General features: G+C 33.2%; 2 protein-coding genes across 2 annotated transcripts; both read left to right on the top strand.

Annotated features, from left to right (window-relative positions):
• The first annotated feature begins 1,677 nt into the window (after positions 1–1,677).
• On the top strand, positions 1,678–6,910 carry LOC120335005 (cytochrome P450 2U1-like). The gene is made up of 9 exons (XM_078115674.1): positions 1,678–1,925; positions 2,361–2,506; positions 2,929–3,028; positions 3,360–3,469; positions 4,349–4,470; positions 5,155–5,276; positions 5,685–5,823; positions 6,262–6,425; positions 6,593–6,910. Exons 1-9 carry the CDS (start codon positions 1,818–1,820, stop codon positions 6,908–6,910), a joined length of 1,329 nt encoding a protein of 442 aa, XP_077971800.1. The 5' UTR covers positions 1,678–1,817.
• A 4,385-nt stretch (positions 6,911–11,295) lies between these two features.
• On the top strand, positions 11,296–17,932 carry LOC120335036 (cytochrome P450 2B1-like). The gene is made up of 9 exons (XM_039402542.2): positions 11,296–11,607; positions 12,146–12,291; positions 12,717–12,813; positions 13,362–13,471; positions 13,995–14,116; positions 14,515–14,636; positions 15,972–16,116; positions 16,453–16,616; positions 17,087–17,932. Exons 1-9 carry the CDS (start codon positions 11,341–11,343, stop codon positions 17,402–17,404), a joined length of 1,491 nt encoding a protein of 496 aa, XP_039258476.2. The 5' UTR covers positions 11,296–11,340; the 3' UTR covers positions 17,405–17,932.
• The last annotated feature ends 5,066 nt before the right edge of the window (positions 17,933–22,998 follow it).

The following is a 22,998-nucleotide window of genomic DNA, read 5'->3' as shown; positions in this document are numbered from 1 at the left end:
TTACACAATATTCTCCCTGTCAGTCTATTATGCAAAGTAATTTCAGGAAACACTCATAAACGTCAAAATTTGAACATACGCACATCCGTAAAGATTAATAAATATTGTGATTAAATATTATGAATTGCTTATCCCACACTTATGCAATTTCAATGTCGGGTATTGATTGAAAATTTCCCCGCATGTGAGGGCAATTCAGGTTTAAGGTTTCAACCTTTAAGCATTGCATTCAATTATGTCCAACTTTTATAAAATTTATTAGAATGCAAGAAAGTATTACCATCAGTATGCAAAATGCAAAGATTCGCATTACAATTTTAAATATAGCCACGATTTACTTATGTAACGTATAATAAAAATAAATCTTTTTTATTGGCATTGGCCTTTTACGAATACAGGCATCGTTTTTGTGCAAAAAAAACATTCATATTAAATTTATTGAATCGAGGAGTACCACGTCCCCGTATTAAATTATTACGATCTACTTATGTAACGTACAATCAGAGTATATCTTTTTCATTGACATTGGCTTTTCACGATTATAGTCAGCGGTTCTTGTAAAAATACATACATCATAGGTTGATGGATAGGATAGTACCACGTCTCATATTAAAAATCACATATATTTGCTGTAAATCATAGATTTGTCATTCACGTTGGCCTTTTCGCGATTTTAGACATTAGTCCTTGAAAAAATACTTCTTCCTACTGTAGCACAATATGGGATGGTTCTTGAAATAAATTAGATATACAATTATAACCACCGTAAGGCAAAAATAATCTTAATTACGCAGTGTATCACCTAGAAAGAATTCAAAAGAGATTTATTTAAACAGGTTAAAAGTTGAGGACAGTATTGGCGTTTCGTGTAAGGTGGGATCGATAAATGACTCCAAATCGAAGCATAGATAGAATCAAATTTGTCTAATATTCTCTGTATATTTAGAAATAATTGAAAAATATATCAAAATTGATTGAAGACAGATTAAAACAAAGTGCAAACCTTAGACCAATATTGTTGTTTCAGGATTCGAAAATTACGGGTGTATTTAAAGTGGAATTCTGATGTGTAACATGGAATGTAAAAAATACTGTACGGCTGTTTGTTTTAAATTTTACCAAATTATTATCTCAGCACGAGAACCAACAAAATATCTTCACATAGTCTTCAGAAGCCGTCGAAGGTTTGAAGCATATCTCACAAGTTTACGATCTCTCGGCATTTTCAATATTATGAAAGCCCACGGCTATTTTTCGAATAAATTAAAAAAATAAGTTTTTTTTTCATTTAGGAAAATTACTGTCAAATAATTAGTTTAATATGGAATTCAAAAATTCACTTTTTTTGCAAACTATGAGTATGTTTAAAATTCGATAAACTCGCATGTATTAAAGTAAAAGTTAGACCTCATAGAATTAGGCTAAAATAGATTGATCACTTTTTTTCCTCTTTCGGTATATTCTAATTATGCAACAAGAAAGGTATTATCTTCCTTGAACCTTTTTTTGAAATTTTGTCTGCCTATTCAACACTGGAGCCTATTGAATATTCAACAAAAACAAAGATTGAAGAGTTTACATTCAAATTGTGCAATCATACACATTAGATAAACTTTCTGTAATTTTATAGTTTCATTCATTTAATTTTTACTTTTAGATAAATCATGGTTTGGATAACTTTCTTCGATTATACAACGGTTATTTTTGCATTATTTGCTTTTGCTTTATGCTGGTACATATTCAAGAGACCGAAAAACTTTCCGCCAGGTCCACACGGGCTTCCTTTAGTTGGTTACGCCCCGTTTTTGAACAACAATATGGCGGATGATTTCATGAAAATGAAAACAAAATATGGCTCCGTTATGTCTGTGCAAATTGGCCTCTGGGATTGTGTGATTCTAAATGATTACGATGCAATTTATGAGGTGAGAATTTGTAACATTATTATGTCATAATACTATTAAGTTAATTTTTTTTTATCATATCAAAATCAATATGTCTTCATTCTCCTCGCAGGCATGCAAATCCCACATTCGAACATGGGAGATCTTGTAATTCAAAGAGCTAAACCATACAAAAGTTATTTAGTAATGAAAAGTATAAAGTGCGATGGCCCCGGGAAATCCCGTGTTACATCGAAATTTGCTATATTAACATTGTGAACATTGTTTCCTTAATTTCACTACCTCGTGCCTCTATATGGGAACAAACTCATTAAATATATATTTTTCAATTCTGATATTTTTATTATATTCACGTTACCAATTTATATTTTATGAGTGAACACCTGAGTTCCCATTCTGCTAATGATGGAATAAACATTAATTATGCGGCCCTCGTGACAAATTTATCATTTTAAGGCATTGGTAAAGCAAGGCAAAAAGTTTTCCGGTCGTCCGAACAACGTTTTGTTTGATTTGATTACACAAGGCTGCGGTATCGTATTTATCGACTATGGTCAATTATGGGGATCTTCAAGAAGGTTTGGATCGAGAGCACTGAAAGGGTGATTCTTATTTTGTATTTAACATAATGTATATATATACATTTCATAATCAGCTGCTTGCCTAAATTAATGTTTCTTTTAACTGTGAGTCCCTATACGCCTATGTGGAAAAAGAAAAAATTTTAAGATAGTGGCAAACTATGATTTATCACTTTTGAACTTGAAATCATCAAATCAATCTGAATTAACTCTGACAAATATTTTTAACGTGCTGTCCTAAGATTTATGATCACTTTTTCATATTGTGTAAAAATTTTTGCTTGTCACAAGATCACATTAAAATTATGTAACTTATCTTAGCAATGTATCGTGACGTAACCCAAGCAAAACGTGTTAACTTGGTGTAACCAAAGACAATTCTTGGAACACAAAATTTTCAAGGCCATTCAATTTCTAAATTCCACTGTTTTTTCTGTTCATAGATTCGGCGTTGGTAAAAAAGAGATGGAAAGAAATGTAAGGGAAGAAACTTTCTTTTTAATTGAGAGTCTAACGAGGAAAGAAGACAGGCGCAGTTTGCTTGTATGTATAAGACGTTTTTAGTGGCGGATACGGCGGATTATAGGATTTAAGTGTTTGACTTAAAAGATTGGGTCGCCCGAAGTATTTTAGAAAATTAAATTTTAATACTTACAAATGTTTCCAAAAACTTTTTTAACAACTCTATTATTCTTGATGATAATAATCAGAATTGCCAATCAATTAACGACGTTGGAATAGAGAAATTAAATAAAAAACTACTACGATCGGCCCATTCTCATTGAAATAAGTATTTTCATCATGTATATTTTTTTGAATTTTTCTAATATTTTCTGGGAAAAACATCTGCTTACAACTTTTATATATTATACAGTTGAAACTAACATCGGCAACCTCGAATATCATTTGTAGATTAGTTCTCGGGACAAGATTTGATGATAATGACAAGAGAATTATGCGAATGACTGAGCTCTTACACGATTTGTAAGTTTTTTACAGTATTCATTGCGTAATGATTTGACTTATTGAACAACAAATCATTGTTTTGCCTAATTCAGGCAGTAGATGTTGTTAGAAAAAAATGAACTGATCGGTTTTAAATTTTCGAAAAATTTAGGATGAAAGAGATTAGAACCTATTCCTTTTACTTTCTTATCTCCAATGAGTCATACATTACTCGATTATTGACAATTTTTGTTGTTTTATTTTAATCGGAAAAGAACTACTTTTATTACGTGTGGGTTGTCTACAGAGCATTTCATTAAATTTGGTGCTCTCAAAACGTTAAGGTACAGAAATGGAAAGTTCTTTTTTATGAATTTGGGCCTTGCTCTCTTGTTGAATAATTTGAATTTATTTCCATTTTATGGATTCTTTAAATTCCATCCTCTTTCATTAACGCAACCATTAACCTATTTGGAAGCGAGGTTAATTCAATAAATATTCAATTTCATGCATTTTTGAAATATGACTTAACCCTATTGGTGTTTAAAATATTTAGAATGACACATTGAATATGATTTTTATGAATAAAATAATTTGCAAAAATTCCTAATGACGCCGAGGCACTGTTATTATTTGCACTTACTAGAAATTGGGTTCGTTCCGACGTGTAAAAAATGAAAATTAGAAAAAAAGTTACCAGTCAAAATAAAAATACTGGACAAAATTTAAAATTGAATAAATTAAAATTTAATAAATACCGATTCAATTTTGTGATTAAAGTTCACTGATAAACATATTGCTGACGACTTAACGAATGGAATATGGAAGAATACAAGATACTAGCCGATTATATAATGTAGAAAACCACGAGAAGTTACGGAATAAAACTAATTATAAAGATACCGTATATATTTTCAGTTTTGCAGTCACTACAGATTCAAAACTCTGCGGCCTGGTAGCGATTGCTTCGTTTCTCCGATTCATTCCTCCATTCAGCGGATCTATAAAACGTGCTTGGGATGATACCGTCGAATTTTCTGGTAGGATTTTGTTAAAGTTTATACGACGTTATTTCACTTCTATATTTTCGATCAAGGCTCTTTAAAAGCAGTGATGATGGAACAAAAACTCATCCTACTCTGGTGAAGTGAATAATTCCACGCAAGATTTTTATTCACCCATTCACACAGTATTGATTTTTTCGTTTTAAATGTATGGCAATTGTTTTCATTTGTACAAGCCTTGTTAAATGAAACGAAATGTTCCTTATCGCTCAAAGCGGTTTTCTTCATCGTATTTACATAAATTTGCCTTTCCTGGCAATCTTGGGATTGGACTTGATCGGCGATCTTAACACAGTTAATTCTAAAGCTTAATCGCTGAGCCATTGGACCACGCCAAATTTACCAAGAAGGCCCGATAATTCCCCCAAAATTTGGCTGTTTCATTATAATTAAAAGTGAGTACTTTATTCCAACTTGCCTGAGCTATGCCGCCTCCGCTTTTTCACTCTCGTGCGCGAATCTTTTCAGCAAAGCTCGCTTGATGACATAAGTACTTACCGTACCGGTACGTACTGGTACCAATATGCTGGGATTTGAGTTTCGATTTGAATTTAAAGTTTTCCAATCTTTAGATACCTGACTTCAGTGAACCGGTAGTGTGGTTAGTCATTAGACTTTCATGTCCATATGTTCGAGCATTTTATTCATGCTATCTTTTAGAATATATACGTGACATTATTGACGAAAAAGCATTAAATTTCAATAACAACGATATCAGAAATGTCAGTGATGAATATGTTGGAGAAAGGATATCTAATAGGCCGAATGATCTTGCACTTAATGTGAGTTTAATTTAGAAAGGATCTTCACGTTCTCGTCATTAAATAGATTTAAAAAGATCAAAATATTTTCTATACATACATATGTCCGTTTTATTACTTACAAGTCAATTTATTAAAATAAACTTAAAAAAATTTTGAAATGGAACGAATCCATTCTGGGTTTGTTCATTTGTACATTGTCCATATATTGTTTTTGAGCTTGTTCTGTTGTTTGTTTGCATTCAAATTAGAACTTTTTTTTAGTTTCGTTCATTCACGTTGAATCCTTTCAAAGTTTTGCAAAATAGGAATATGAATTAGAAAATAAACCAAGATAAAGCACCTAAATACAGTTCAAAACACATAATCCTTATTCTCTTGTATTAGTACCTTTGCTTCATGTCTATCTTGTTTTTAATTTAAAAACAGCAGATCATACAGCTGATTCGAGATTTATTCGAAGCTGGGACGGGAACTACAACCAATTCGTTATATTGGGCAATACTTTGCTTTGCACATTACACTGAATGCCAAGATAAAATCGCGGAGGAAATTGAGAGAACTGTTGGTGCGGAACTGTAATTGAGGCTAAACACAATATCTTTCTATAAAAACATTGTACAGTTTACAGTGAATTCACGTGATTGGAAGGGTTCACTTATGTTATCGTCGACAGCGTCGTGTAAAAATCGTATAGCATAATCGCCCAATCACTAATGAAAAATGCCAACTACTGGCTAAAATTAAATACAAACCTAATTTTGTAAATTGTTTCACTTTTAACTGTATTTAAGAATTATTTAAAATAGAATCGAAAAATGATGAAAAAGTCTTAAAAAATTAAAGTGATAGTTTATTTGTACCAGCCAGAAAGGACAAACAAAAAATACGGAAACACAAAATGAATATTAAATATAATATAATGAATGGATTTATAATATGCTACAACTTCTTTATCGTTCAATTTTAACTTCGAAAACTTCAAATATATATTTTAATTGAGCAGGCGAAGACGGAGTACCCACTATGAAACATCGAGATGAAATGCCTTATACTTGCGCTTTCATACAAGAACTAATGAGACATAGGACATTGTTGCCTTTGAGTGTATTTCACAAGACGATTGAAGAAGCGACACTAAACGGATATACTATCCAGAAAAACGCCACGGTCAGTTTACCCAACAATTGAAATTAAATGGCCCATTAGTGGTGTGATAAATTCACAAACACACCCATAATAGGAATTTAAAAGAAAGAATTTTACCATGAAAAAACTTACCAAACATTTCAAAACTGCATTTGTATTTAAATTTCAAATCTATATTTTGCTTTCAGGTCTTCCCAAATATATGGTCGGTTCACTTTGATCCAAAATATTTTGAAAATCCGAGAGAATTTCGACCTGAGCGATTTCTCGACAACGATGGCAAATTCATCAAATCAACTCATGTGATACCGTTCTGCATTGGACCTCGACATTGCCTGGGCGAACAGCTGGCCAGAATGGAAATGTTCATCTTCCTAACAGGAATTGTACAAAAACTGAAAGTTGTACCTGACCAATGTTTACCTGTCCCTCCTTTCGACGTCGGTAGATTTAATATTCTAGCATACGAGGCTCGAGACTTTGATGTGATTTTTGAGAGACGTTAAATTTTTAATATAGCAACTTTTGAGATATTATTTTCTTGTACATATGAAGCCTATTTTAGCCCGTGTTTCCTCATCTCTAACCAGACTTTATTCATAGTATATTATATTTATACAAGTCGATAATTTGTTTTTCTATTAATAAATTAATTTATCGTTAATCAATAATTCCTACATCGCTAACTTGGAGAGGTTTAAATAAACAAATCAATTTTAATTAAATAGCGCACAAAGACAAAATATACATATATGAGATAGGATTAGTCGTAAGTTCTCAAAGTGCTCCATACAGAACTTCAGGGCTCCGTGAGAGAAACCTAGGAACTCCGCGAGCTATTCGATTACTTATCAAATTAATGACTTGGCTAATTTTGTAACTGTCCAAAGAAGCAAGACCATCATTGAGAAATATCATCATAACATTTGACAATAGTAGCATCGAAATATGGCAACGAGGCAGAAATTAAAATATGACATTATCTATAAGCAGTAGCACAGCCATGATTTTTAAAAAGGAGGAGGGTTCAAAATCGGAAGTTTACCTGCAACATCCTTTGCATATAGATCATTCGTTTAAACTTTGACAGTGAATAACGACTTTTCTGTTGCGTAAAACATTCAATTCATGGCGGACGAGAGCATTTAATATGTCTTGCATAATAATTTAATAGTTTACATCGTTTCTCAGATACGATTATTGAAATGAAAGATTACTATTCTAAAATAAGGGCTAAACTGCCAACTATAAATGGATTGGAATCGTATTTTGTAATCTTGGGATTTGTCAAATTTGAGTTGTTCCTTCAGCACTCAAGAATATTTTGAAGCAAGATATGGCCCCGCAAAAATACCAAGGTGGCGTTAAAATCTCAATGAGTACAATATACAATTGCGCAATCCGTGACCGATGCGGGCATATTTAAAATGCCTTGTTCATTATCTCAATTGTGTTCTGAATAAACGTTTAAAAACTATTTTCGCGTTAGCCGCAATATATGCTGATTTAGCATAATGTTAGTTGCGAAATTGTGGATTTAGTAAATCAAAAGGGTTGTGTTAGCATGTAATTCAATATTTAAACCTATCGTCGATATAAACCAGGAAATTATTAAATATCATGTAACAAGTTTGAATCGCATTCTAGCGGTTAGTTTGAATTTCTCCCCGCTCATACAGGAAGAAATGCGAGTACTAATATGAATAGGCTCCCTCGTTTTGTATTCAGTGTTATGTCGTAAGAACATTTTATTTACTTTAGGTATGTCCAAACATCTGATATTTTCAAAATCTTTTTAAAAATCCGAGAGAATTTCGATCTGAGAGATTTCTCGACCGTGACGGAAAATTCATTAAATCAAACCACGAAAAGAAAAGAAAAAAAAAAGAAGAAAATAATTTTACGCTTTTAGGAATTGGCAGTGACAGCTGTACATCAGCTTTGACGGCAACAACGTCTGAGGGTGTCAGGGCACTTGTGGTAGTTATCCAGGTAATAACTGTATTTTCACATAATATTCGCCTTATCAGTCTATTGTGAAAAGTATTTTTAGTAAACACTCACAAAAATCGAAATTTGAACGCACGCACATTGCTGACTTGTGCTGACTTGTGCTTTGCTGGCTCTGGTCTGCTACCCAAAATGCCAAGACAAAAAGTTGGAGAAGTATTCACAACCTTGGGTAATTTGATATTGTTGATAATGTTACTTAGTGATACATTCTCTTGTTTAATTAGGATTTTTATAGTAGTCAATAGATTATGCCATAAATAACAAGAACTTTAATGAACACATACAAAACTTAGATTGCCATGAAATTTTAAAATGGGTGTTTGTTGTAGAGACTCCGAAAACAACACAGTACTTTTGTCTTCATTTATTTTGTTTAATTGGAATATTTTCTTAGAGCATTACCAAGCTCACTCCTTCTTGTGCACTGGCAGTAAACAATTGAGTGCGCAGCTCACGGGGTGTGTACGGTGACTAAAAACTATTATTTTATTGTTACGATTACTATGTGTTCAACAATAGTAAAAAAAAATGGGTAGCCTGTATGGTAAGACTTCACTCAAAATACAGAAGAAATCTTTGTGCATCAATACAATCTATAACGGTTTTACAATTAGAAATCGGTTTTTGACATGACGCTACGCGCTACTTAGTTGTTTGATATCAATTGGAAGACGAGATGTACAAGTTTTTTATTAAAAGGAAACTTATGTAATTCCTATTAACATACAAATCTTTTTGATAACCTTATTGGAAAGGAATTGTATATATGATTCGTTTTGCTGAATTATCGTTGTCATTACTTATAATTTTATTGATATCGCTATAAAAATTCATAAGTGAACAGACTTTATTTCGTCCTGCTTTACCGCCCCACCCGCGCTTGTCCGTATCAATACCAATTTCAATAGGTGAAAAAAAAAAACTACTGACTGCCTGAACAATGCGCGAATCTTTATATTTATGAAGTATTGATCTCTCATTTCAACTTGGTTTTAGTAATCAGTGATTTCATCTTTAACATTCCCAACTTTAAGCGAAATAGACACCCATTGAGCGTTGAAAATATATTGCTGTATTTCAGATTTTTCCAAACATTTGGCAGTTCATTACGACCTTTTATGACCTTTGACCGATGCTGCCAACTATATTTTTGTGCTCTTTGAGGGGACGCTCGTTGCGGAGAACAGTGCGTCAGTTTTATACTTACCTTGTTTAAATAGCTTGTTTAAATAGCTCGCTGTGTGTTAGCGTTTTTCAACAGTCTTTTTCTCACTCATGGATTGGATACATGCTAGCTTGTATATCTGTTATGCATTTGAGCTGCTTCGTTACACAGTAGGCCACTTCCACATAATACAGACGGAGCTACTTCAAAAGTGGGGTCTCGTGTAGTTTCTTACGAGACTGTACCTAATCTAGTACACTCCCGGTGCAACATTGGCACTTAAAGAAGCAACAGCTCAAACTTGCGAATGAAATACAAAACCGGCGCGTCCCTCCAAAGTAAGATAAAGGTAATGTCTGGCAGCAGCCGCCACGCTCTGATGGTTCGTATGAAAGCTGGTAATAGACCTCAGTCATTAAAAACCCATCTTACGCGCAAAAAGGAAAGTGATGTAAACAAAACTATTTTAACAACAGCTCTTATGGGGAATGTGATCACCAGAGCAGAAATTTTCATTTTTTTTTAATTTTCTAGATATCTTCCATTGTATACGTGTGCAGTTTTGAGGATAGAATATTTTTTACACATTTTCTGATATTTATATCATGATAAACATGGCCAAAATCTTTGATAATCGTTCAATGAAATTTTAATGTGCGCGGTGTTTCCGATGACGTCAATCTCCGACCATTTTCTAATTTCTTTTAGGCAATTTAGCATTAGAGGTTGAAAAAGCACCTACCTTGTCGGTGTATTCAGCAGGCGGTGCGTCATTTTGGCTCGTTTCTGTTGTTTCATCAGGTTGCACTTCATTCTCGTTCTGTTGTTAGGAGTCTTTTCGCAGGGTTTTTCTTCTATGTGGAGGCATGTTCCATCCGGTTACAAGGTTGGTGAGAACTGGATAGTGATGCTTTCATTGTTGACATTCATTTAGCATGTGGGCCTGTGCTTTGCAGTACTTACAGACAGCCTCGCACTGGCAACCGCTGTATACATGGACGGTGTTAAGGCACTTCCCACATGTTGAAATGTATAAATCACGTGGCAGGAAAGTTTTACAGCTGACGCCATTCACTACCACGTATTCTGGCAGACGATATTTGTTTATGGCGGCGATATGCTCTGCGGCAACTCGAGCAAATTCGTATCGTATCAAACTTTACTTAGCGCCCGATGGTTCGAGTTATATTTTGAGATGAATTCATGGATATAGTGATTGTGGAATTTGATTTCTAATAAGTTTAGTATTGTGGTTAGTTATTGTATAATTATGTTCTTATCAATATTACCCTATAACAGTAGAACAGAATTTTCGTTCAGCCGTTTTGTTTCGGGTTGAATCATTTTTAAAACGTTAGCAGCCGAGCTATTGAATAGTTAGGTGATGGGTGGAAATACTTTTTCGCAAAAGCTTACTTGTGTCAAAGTCCTTATGGGAAATTAGATTTAATATATATTATCAGAGCTACGATAGATATAAATTTTTGAAAAATTGTTTAAATGTAGATTTTTCGACAAGAAACAAAACCGGAAACTTTAGCTTCACAAACGTGCCATGAATTGTGTAATCGTGGAGAAAATTGTATCCCCTCAATTAGCAATATCCGCTTATACAGATCCTTGTAAGGAGTAAAAACGTACAAAATCTTGTTGTAAAAATGATATTAATTGTATTTGAGAAGGTATTTTATTTCATTTGTATTCCTTAGATTACACGTAAGCGAAACAATTTTTAAACAACACCTTCGATATCAGGAAATGAACATGTCGTGGACTGATTGCTGTGATTGCACTACAGCTATATTTTGCGTAGCTGTGATTGCTTTATGTTGGTATATTTTCAAGAGACCGGAGAACTTTCCGCCAGGTCCACACGGGCTGCCTTTAGTTGGCTACGCTCCGTTTATCAAGAACAACATGGCAGATGATTTCATGAAAATGAAGAAAAAATATGGCTCTGTTATGTCTGTGCAAATGGGTCGTGAAGATTGGGTGGTTTTGAATGACTACGACACCATAAACGAGGTACGAAAAGTGGTGGCTTGGTTGCTTTTGCAGATAAACCTATTATTCAAATCCACACTGTTAATATTGATCGATCAAGCTCATCATCTCGCTACATGTGCAACAGATTTCGAATGTTACGCATAGTTAGGGGATTTTTCCATTCCAGCCAGCCAAGAAATATTTAAATATTCTCTAAAATTAATTACAAAAACACATAACAAAAATCCAGTTTTTAAAACGTCAAAAACGGTTTATTTTTATTTATCATCATAACCATATATATGTAATTTTTGTTAGCTCCTACCTCTTCAGTGACGCCCGTTCGCGGCCATGCACGATCTTGCTTTAAGTAAAATATCTCAAATTTGATATTCGAAAGATAAAAGGGAACCAACTTCTACACTTCTGAAAAAAAAAACTCCGACAAATTGGTAGACAGCTTCGATCGGAGAGTTTATAATCAGAAATGGAATTTTTATCTGTGTGCTTTAATTTAACATACTGTATGTTATTAATAATAATTGCTGAACGATATATGGGCATTTCTTACTTTAAGGCGTTAGTGAAACAAGGAGAAAAGTTTTCTGGCCGACCAAGCAACTTTCTATTTGAACTAGTTGCACAAGGACGAGGCATCGCTGTTGTTGATTATGGACAAACATGGAAAACTCTAAGAAAATTCGGCCTCAAGACACTGCGAGGGTAACTAAAGTTTTTTGTTTGCAGCCAAGTAATTTTTATATTTTCAAATAACTTCAAAACGCTTGTGAGATAAAAATTGGCTCATGTGAGGGTTTTTCAATGAATAAACTGCTGGGAACGTTTTGTAAACTTAATGCGCTTGAGTTTTTGGACACAATTTTGACGTCTTTTGTCGCCATTTTACATCTGGTCTTCGGAGAGTTTAAAAATACGACTACGACTTCAGAAAAGACATGCTAATATCCGACTCCCGAATCCGACATACGTCATCGTTGGCATACGTCATAGTTGGCATAAGGAATGTCCAAGAGATTATAATCTGCGAATAAAACGCAAGCTCACTGCAAGACCGCACCCCTATAAGTTTGAATTAAATAATTTTCTTTTGAAATCAAAATTATCTATTCACTCGCGTTTCTTTTTAGATTTGGCGTTGGTAAGAAGGGAATGGAGGAAAATGTCATCGAGGAAACTCCACTTTTGATCGAAAAATTGACATCGATGGACAAGCAATCTTTACATGTATGTATCTTTTCTTTTTGAAATGAACTGGTTATAAATTTCAAACTGTTTTATTACTGAAATAAACTGTTTATTAATTTTAAACTGAAGGCTCAGGTTTTGCTGGCACGTTAATTAGTTGTTAACTGTGATTACATGGCAGCTTACAAATATTGGGTTTAAATATCATGGCCGTCACATTAGCTAGGAATTAATAATTGGGTGGGCAATGTAAAACCGGAAAAGTCCCTCCACTGCATGCTGTAGTTTTTCATCATAAACAATGCCCCATGCACATAGCTTTGTCCGATGACGAATGAGTATAGAAAGTCGTATAAAAGTCTTTGTATCTCAAAATTCATATTTTTTAGAAGCTTTAAAATATATGCAATTCAATACATTTTGTTTGTGATATCAGGCCGACAACAAATGTTTCCAATTGTGATTGTAATCGCTGAAGATATTCTTTATGGATTATTGCAATGCATGCGTAGTCGTCATTTAATTTTCTCTCGTATTTAGCATAAATAAAAATTTCTTTATTATATACAATCCCACATTATATACAGTTGAAACTTATGTTGGGAATATCTAACATCATCTGTCGAATAACCATTGGGGCCAGATTTGAATATACTGACAAGAGGTTCCTACGGCTGATTGAGATCTTAGGAAGTTTGTAAGTTTATTCTAATTTCTAATATATATGTTAGACCAACGTTTCCCGACCGAAAATGAATTCTATCCAAAGGGGAAATATTACTTTATATTTGCTGTAGTTTCATTAATATCCTTAGGGAATAAGAAAGTACTTTATATGGATAGGAAAGAATAAATAGTTACAAAATATAGGCGAAGGAAGAAATTTAACGAGAAATGTTCACAACCACTGGGCTAGCAAATAATTTTTGATTTCAGAATCTTGAATTTTACAGAATAATATTCTATTCTCATATAGATAGGCATGTGTTGCTTCCCGTGTTATTCGGTCTCGGAGATCGGAATGAAACTTCGAGTTCGATTTGAGATGTTTCGTTCAAATTACGAGAGTCACAAAATGATTTCGACTCTAGTCAATGACTCGAGTGTCCCATCACTGTTGGTGACTTCAAATTTCTAAGTTTAAATACTCATAACGATGTTTTTCATTTTCATCACTCGTTAAAAATATTTGCACTAAAATTTTTAACTTTTATTCACAGCTTTGGCGATAACTCCGATGCAAAGATGTTGGGTCTGATAGTGGCTGCTCCCATGGTTAGATTTGTTCCACCATTTAGCGGATCAATGAAACGAGTTTTGAAAGAAATCGATGATTTCATCGGTATGGTTATTTTAAATTCAATTCAGGTAATTCGTCTGGTTTATCATGTTCTACAAACAGTATCTATCACAAAGCGTCCTTCTCTATTTTTTTATCCTTTGGAAATTGTTTCAAACGATGTCTACTCTCGCCTTTCGCGCCAAACATGGCCATGTACAATAAGACACTGATATTTCACGATATGTAAGGAGCTATTTATTATTCATTTCAAATAACCAAAATTTTTCCGATTCGGCGGTATACCTATCCAATTTATTACCAATTAATAAGAAGTATATAAGACATTCATAGGTTCTGTTTTATTGTTTTTTTTTTAGTCATCGTGTGAATCTTACAATATAATTTATGCTTTGACAATCCATTCATCCCATTTTCTAAGTTGTTCTCTTCTTGTTTAGAAATTTTTCGCACCATCATTGAGGAACACGAATCAGAGTTTGACGAAAATGATACTCGAGATTTCATTGACGCTTTCCTCAAAGAGATGAAATCTAAAGGCAAGAACGATCCATGCTTCAACGTAAGTTTAAAAATTCATGCAAAAGTAAGAAGTAAGAACGCGAACAATCTTCTTATAACGGAAATATAGGTATAGTTGGAATTAACTCATGACGATAAGAACTATATACTAGATATTGCGCAAGACAAAAATGTCAGTAAATAGCGGTTGACAATTTGATTATGAAACTAGTTTTGAAACTAGATTTATAGCCAAGTTTAAGGGAATTCTTCAAGACTTTGGAAGGTAATTGTTAGTCTAAGTATTTTGATGTATGTTCAATGTATGAAAAGTTTATTCTTCTGTCGGATTTATTGGTCAATGCACGGATTTGTAGGAATTTCCGTGACTAAATCCAACGTTTATCCTTAAACTGTTGTCTAATCATACTATAAAACAAAATCGAAAAGACTTCGCATTGAACACCTGTAAGAATAGTCCAAAAATGCGTAGTGACAAACGGCAATATTACTATATCCCACACCAATACATAATGTCGTTGGCTGTGTGTTGCTCGACAAGTCCATTTTTATTTGAATTTACTTTTCTCCTACTTTGTTCAAATGCTACTTGACAGTTTTAGCTTAAAAGCAACAATGCCGGAGACCGAATAAAATTCAATATTATCAGCAGTAGACAAAATAAATAATGACTTAGCACGAGTATTTCCAAACGTCAGCAATTCTTTCGCTATTGGCTAAGTGGATCATTTACACTAACCGCCTTCTTGCGTGACACTTATACATTTGTACGACCTAGCATGATGTAAAGGTGATATAGGGCTAAACGCAAGTTTCTTGCGAGTAGATCAACCATTACTAGTTAAATAGTTGCTCGATAGGAATAGGGTATGTATGGGAGGTCATATTTTGCCATGTGAATGAGCCCATACTTATTGACTTTTATATCGTGATGATGACATGGTTACACATTCAGTGGTGTATCAAGCCAATACAGATATATTTTATATGTATGCACTTCTTCTGTTCATGAGTTAAGATGACCGACTAGGTCAATAGCAAATACATCAATCCGGAATTATATGAAACCTTTATTTTCATATGAAATGTCGTACAATTTATAACCGTCCCTTGCAAACCGTTTAAATGGAATTATGCTCAATATTCAGATCTACTTAAAACCAACACTTAAATGAATGAGCTTGTCAATATTTTGTTTGTAATATAATAAGTTGTAAATTCACAAATTAGTTTAGTTGTGAATTGTGTCCTTGATAGTTTAAAATGAATAAGATGCTTGTTACGACCAACGAGAGCTAATAATGTTGAACACTTCACCCTACATCAGATTTCCTTGTCAAATACTATTTATAGTTAAATACTTGTTTATATTTAGAAACTTCAACTTCTTCACTACATCAGGGATTTATTTGAAGCTGGAACCGGAACTACAAGCAGCACTTTATGCTGGGCGATTCTTTGCTTTGCACATTACCCAGAATGTCAAGAAAAAATTGCAAAAGAAATTGAGATAACTTTAGGTAAGGAATAATACCAAATGTAACACAATATGGTATGGTTAAAATTCTCATTCAAGTATATGATATGCTTCCAATATTGGAACACAGTTGCACTATGAATGGCCCGTATCAATATATTATATTGTGTTTAGAACGTGGGTTTCCCATCTCTTTACCAAGGGTTCAATTAACTTGGTATGCAATGCTTAACCGCATTACCATTACGATATTTCCGAAATATAGTTGGTAATTACATCATCAAATAATATTGTAGCTTTTTAACTAGGAGTGACCTCTCATTCAGAGAATAATATATATATATATATGAATAAGCGAAATTCCCCTTTCATTTAACAGGCGAAGATGGTATACCGTCAATGAAACATCAAGATGAAATGCCTTATACTTGTGCTTTCATACAAGAACTAATGAGACATAGAACATTGGTGCCTCTAGGTGTATTTCATAAGACGAACGAGGAAGCGACACTGAATGGATACACTATTCCTAAAAATACCACGGTAAGTGTTACAGAATTTGTTTCGAAGTTTGCTCAAAGCAACGTTACAAACCCTTTGAGTTGAAGTGAAACATGTAATAATTTGGGTAGTCAATGAAAAACCGGGAAGGCTCCATCCTTACAAATCCATACTATGACAGTGGCTGATTTGACAGAAGAAAAGGCGTGACTAAGCGTCGTATAAAATCTATTGACTCGCCAGCAGTTATATGCAGATTTATCCTTTCGACCAAATGTTAGTTGCGAAATTGAGTGTAGTTAATCAAAAAAGTTATGCTGGCATGTAATTCAATATTTTTAAGCTATGTCAATATTGAACAGGAAATTATCAAATATCATGTAACAAGTTTAAATCGCATTCTAGCAAATACTTTAAATTCATTTTCGCTTATACTGGAAGAAATACATGTACTAATAGGCACGGTCGTTTGTATCCAGTGTAATGTAGTAAAACCATTTTGTTTACTTTAGGTCTGCCCGAACATCTGGTCTGTTCACTTCGATCCAAATCTTTTTGAAAATCCGAGAGTATTTCGGCCTGAGAGATTTCTCGACCGTGACGGAAAATTTGTTAAATCAAATCACGTGATACCGTTCTCCATTGGACCTCGATACTGCCTGGGCGAACAGCTGGCTAGGATGGAAGTTTTTATCTTTCTGACAGGAATTGTACAGAAACTGAGAGTTGTACTTAACCCAGACAAACCAGTCCCTCCTTTCGACGTCGGTGTATTTAATATCTTATCATATGAGGCCCCAAACTTTGACGTGATTTTTGAAAAACGTTGATTACTAAAGACATATCAACGAACTTACATATAATTTTTAAAAAAATTTTCCTTATAATTAGAAACGTTTTGTAAAATTATAATAAATATAAGGTGTATGTCCTCGAGTTGTTATTGATTTGACAACTTAAAATTGCCGTCGCAGAACTGTACTAGAATCACTGGTCCAAACCCAACTTGGGAAACGGACATGATCAATAAGAGAAACTGCTCGTTTAAATTAATTGTCAGGCGAAAGCATTGGCAAACTTTCAACTTCAAAGGTTCGAATCGCGAATGAATCGGGTTTGCATATTGCTGTTGTCCATTAGTTTAATGCTACATGTAAAAAAAATGAATACATTAATATTTGGTTTGAATTTCTGTGTCATAAAATAACTTAAATTTATCGTAACGCTAGAACTAACTACCAAATCATTTGTTATAGTTCAAATTTTCCGACAGCTGCCTTCCATATTATTTTTGCTGAATGCAATCCAAATGCTACAATAATACTTTTGAAAATCCCTAGAAATTTCTGTTTTTTGAGAAATACATATACCCAACTAAATTTAATGCTATAACTTTAAAAATTGTATAGCTATCAAAGGAATAATTTAATCTATATGGCCCTAAACTAGAACACGTAATAACGTAGTAATAATACGCTTTGCGAGAGTTGATGGTAGCGCTATTTAAATTTGACTTTATCTATCGTGAATAAAGTTCAGATCACATGTGACAGCTGTACATCAGCTGTGACGTCAACAACGTCTAGGGATGTCCTGGCACTTGTGGTACTTATTTGACAACTCCAGTATTTGAATATAATATTCACCGTGTCAGTCTAATGTGACAATTGTTTTTAGGAAACACCTATAAAAATCAAAATTTGCACACACGCACATTCGTGAATGTGAATATTTTGTGAATTCTTTTTTTGGATTGCTTATATCATACTTATGCGAGATCCTGCATTGATTAAAAATCCTTCCACACGCTAGGGCAAACAAATTCAACCTAATGTGATGTTTAAACTTTCAGCTTTGCATTCAATAAAGTTCAACTTTTGTAAAAAGTTTATAAGGATGAAAGTAGTTATTACAATCAGTATGCAAAACGAATATATTCGCATTACAAATTTGAATATATAGCTGCAATCTATTGATGTAAGATGCAATAAAAATATTTACTTGTCACTGTCCTCCGTCTTTCACGATTACAGGCATCGGTTATTTCAAAAAATGCATGCATCATAAATTGATTGAATCGGGGAGTACCACGTCCCCGTATTAAAAATCATATATATTTGTCGTACTTCGTTTCAACGATAGTTTTAGAAAATATAATTGCGAGCTGAAACAATCTAAACTGATGTTTTATAAAGTTGCTGAATTGAATGAAAAGACAGGCCTTGATAATAATGTTGCTTATTTTTGTAGCATACATATGGAGTGGTTTTATAAATAAAATAAAGAAACCGTATTATCTACCATACGGCATCAAATACCCTTAACCATGGAATTTATCTTCAAGATAGGGATTTATAGGGTTTTAAGGGGTTTATATAAACAGGTTAAAATTGCTAAATCTAGAGGACAAAATTGGCGTTTCGTGTAAGATAGGATCTATAAATGACTTTAAATCTAAGCACAAATAGAATCAAATTTTCCAACCATTCACTCCATAGTATAGAAAGAATTGAAAAACATTTCAAGATTTATAAAAGGCAGATTTAAATAAATTCAAACCTTAGGCCAATCTTCTTGTTTCAATATAGATATGATATGATTCGAGAAATGACACCAATTCTAAGATTGGATTTTTCTAAACGTTCCGTGCTATTTTGGTAGAATTCAGAGATATGTAAAAAAAATTACGGCTTTTTGTTTTATATGAATATTACCAAATTCTTAGTCCAGCACGAGAACCAACTAATTTTCTTTACCTAGTCTTCAAATTTTAACAAATTTTAAAAAAATATTTTCTTACAAAATATGAAATTCAAAAAATTAAAAAGAATATTCAATCTAATAAGAATCAGATAAAAATTAAGAATCGAATTATGCAATTATCCGCACTGAGTAAATTATATAGTTTATATTTAGGGTGATAAAGAACCAAAATAATTCGTTTTCTTTTTACGTTTAAAAAATAAATCATGGCTTCGATAACTTCCTGCGATTATATAACGGCTATTTTCGCTTCAGTTGCTTTTGCTTTATGCTGGTATATTTTCAAAAAACCGAAAAACTTTTCGCCAGGTCCACACGGACTTCCTTTAGTTGGTTACGCTCCGTTTTTAAACAACAACATGGCAGATGATTTTATAAAAATGAAGAGAAAATACGACTCCGTTATATTTGTGCGAATAGACAAAGAGATTGGTTGATTTTAAATAATTACGACACAATTTATGAGGTGAGAATACCCCCGATAAATGGAACCATTACAATTATTTTTCTCCAAATCATTTCACGTGATTTTCTTTGCTAGAAGCAAACAAAACTCTTATTCAACTAAATTAGACGGCGATCAGTGAAATGAAAAAAGCTATGAAAGTCATATTTATACATATATATCAATAACAGTGGCCAAAAAATATCGATTGAATTACAAAGTTAAAACAGATAAAAGTAATACGATTTGGGAAAGAGTATAATACCCACCATAAATCATACATTCTCGTTACTTTGGTACTCATTCTTGTTAGACATTTCATGCAAATTGAATTGCTCATAAATATTCTTCGGTAAAGCCCTAGTGAAAAAAAGTTATCATTAATTAAGGCATTCGTGAAGCAAGGCCGAAAGATTTCTGGTCGTCCAAACAACTTTTTATTCGACTTGCTCACACAAGACTGCGGTATCATTTACCGACTATGGTAAGTTATGGAAATCTTCTAGAAGATTTGGATCGAGAGCACTGAAAGGGTGATTAATATTTTGTGTTCAACATAGATATATTTCAGGATCAGCTGCTTGCCTAAAATATAAGTTTTCGTATAACTGTGAGTCCTTCTATGATAAAAAATAATTTCACGTGGACAGGGAAATTTCACTTATGTCTTTCGAAATTAAAATTATAAAATTATCTAACTAATTATAATTACCTGTGAAATATAATTATGACGTGTTGTATAGGATATTTATATATGTAAAAAAGCAAACGCAATTTTCGTATGGATTCAATTTGCATATATCATATAACTCGATATTTATGACAGAAAGAAAACGTGTCGTGAGGTTGAAAAGTTGGGGAATCTCAGAGTTAATCTGACCTTTCCTAATCTAAGTGAAACGTGTTAACTTGGCTTGGCATAATTTGGCTATATTTGTATTGATCTGCGTATTGAAACATGATTTATAAAGGTTTGCTATCTTTTGCTGTCAGACCAAAGACAACTCGAACACATATTTTTAAAAACCAGTCAATTTCTAACTTCTTATATTTTAAATGTCTTCAAATTTTACAATACGTTCCATCATTTTCTATACGGTTTATAGATTTGGCGCTTGTAAAAAAAGGGATTGAAATAAATATAAATGAAGAAACTTCCTTTTTGATTGAAAGTCTGTCGAGGAAAGAGGACAGGCGCAGTTTGCATGTATGAATGAGACGTTTTTATAGTTGGTTTTGTTATTTAATCGGATCTAAGGTTTCGACTTCAAAGATTGAGATTCTTGACGGTGATCTATATTTTGGTGTTTAAAAATATTTCCATAAAAATTTAAAAGAAATCTTATAGTCTTGGGGATATTGGGCAGCATTACCAAACAATTACTGACATTGGAATAGGGAAGTTAAAATACAATTACTTGATACTAAATCGCTATATTTCTGCTCAAATAAGTATTTCCTTTGTGTTTATTTTCTAAATTTTTGTGAAATTTTTGGCAATACATCATCTTAGACGTTTTGTTCAATACGCAGTTGAAACTAACATCGGCAACATCGAATATCATCTGTCGATTGGTGTTTGGTTTGATGATAATAACAAGAGATTTCTGTGTAAGACTGAGCTGTTACATGATTTGTATAGGTTTGATACCTTATTCATTGCGTAATAATCAAATTGTTGAACAACAAGTGTACCTACAGATTGTTACAGAATGTTTTTTTGTAATTATATTACTCCGTATAGCTTGTGATATTAGCGTTTAAGTAATAAAACAAGTTGACAACTTTTGAATATATGTGCACGAAGGACAATTAATTAACGTGAACACCATTGTAACAAATGTCTTATGTAGGTGAATTATAAATTCAGACAAATATAGCGTGAAATATCGGTACCCCTAGGACTCGGAGAATATATCAAAAATAGGTGCGATCACGTCACACATTGATCATTACCACTCCACTCTCTTTGAGTACTAAAAATTGAATTTATTTGTCTATTTGTTGCGTACAAAATTCAAGATCACACTCAGAACGAAAATCCCCAAAAATAACCCAAAAAAAAATTAGCGAACTATTCAAAGGTGCGAGACATGATCAATAACTATCGGCATTTGTATTACAGTTTCAAAAGTATTATTTGCGTTCAGGTCTGGCTAAATATCTGGTCTGTTGAACTCTGTTCACTTCGATCCAAAATATTTTGAAAATCTGAGAGAATTTCGACCTGAGAGATTCCGCGACCGTGACGGAATATTCTTAAAATCAAATCACGTGATCCCATTCTCCGTTGGACCTCGACACTGCCTGGGCGAACAGTTGGCCAGGATGGAAGTTTTTATCTTCTTGACAGGAATTATACAGAAACTGAGAGTCGTACCTAACCCAGACAAACCCGTGCCTCCTTTCGACGTCCGAAATGTCGGATTTTTTAACGAGGCGTTTCTACACACTCGCCTCAGAAACATGCCATCCAATGTTACGTTCAAAGCTGGTGATACATGATATACCAGTGGGAAGCGGTTTAGTATCGTATGCAACAAATTAGTTTCAACACTAAGTCTAAACGACTTAGTTGTGAGCAGTAATAGGTCAACTTTTAACCATGATTACAACGGCTTTAGGTCGGGTTTTCCGATTTTCAAAATTCCAAACATAGAAATTTTGTAATGTATAAATAAATTTCAATCCGTCGTATTGACAACTTTGAATATCATTAAATTTCGTTGTTTAAACTAGCTCAAAAGAGAAACTTTGCATTTGATCTTTACATCGATATTACTTATTGCTTCCGGGCAATGCGGTTTTGCCGATAAAATTACTGAGCACAAAATAAACAATGACTTAATAAATCTCTTTTATAAATTTGGCAATTTATTTGGCAAATCCAAAGTAATTCAAGTTAATCTCCCTAATTAAGACCTTACCTTTTTATTTGGTATGCTTTATCATAATATTTTAAACCTAATACTGACAAATATATCACTAAAAATATTTTAAAATAGGGTAATCGAAAATGCCAATGAATACATTTAATAAAAATCCAATTACGTTGAAAAGCGAGTAAAATTATGAAAATTGTTAGAATACGAAACAAATTTGAGGATTAACAAAGAGACACAATTATAAATCTTTTCGCTCGGATGTAGTAATGAGTCAGTTAGCACGTTCAATTTGTTTTGTTATTAATTCTTGCGTCACAAATAAACGAAAAAC

The sequence above is a fragment of the Styela clava genome, chromosome 1 (genome assembly GCF_964204865.1).
Source record: "Styela clava chromosome 1, kaStyClav1.hap1.2, whole genome shotgun sequence".
Taxonomy (NCBI): domain Eukaryota; kingdom Metazoa; phylum Chordata; class Ascidiacea; order Stolidobranchia; family Styelidae; genus Styela; species Styela clava.
This window is presented reverse-complemented; position numbering and strand designations above follow the sequence as displayed.

Excerpts from the sequence above, each read along its gene's own strand:
- LOC120335005 (XM_078115674.1), top strand. The coding sequence starts at position 1,818 with ATGGCGGATGATTTCATGAAAATGAAAACAAAATATGGCTCCGTTATG. Across the intron at positions 1,926-2,360 it reads ATTACGATGCAATTTATGAG|GCATTGGTAAAGCAAGGCAA; the intron begins GTGAGAATTTGT and ends TATCATTTTAAG. Across the intron at positions 2,507-2,928 it reads GGATCGAGAGCACTGAAAGG|ATTCGGCGTTGGTAAAAAAG; the intron begins GTGATTCTTATT and ends TTCTGTTCATAG.
- LOC120335036 (XM_039402542.2), top strand. The coding sequence starts at position 11,341 with ATGAACATGTCGTGGACTGATTGCTGTGATTGCACTACAGCTATATTT. Across the intron at positions 12,814-13,361 it reads TGGACAAGCAATCTTTACAT|TTGAAACTTATGTTGGGAAT; the intron begins GTATGTATCTTT and ends CATTATATACAG. Across the intron at positions 13,472-13,994 it reads ATTGAGATCTTAGGAAGTTT|CTTTGGCGATAACTCCGATG; the intron begins GTAAGTTTATTC and ends TTTTATTCACAG.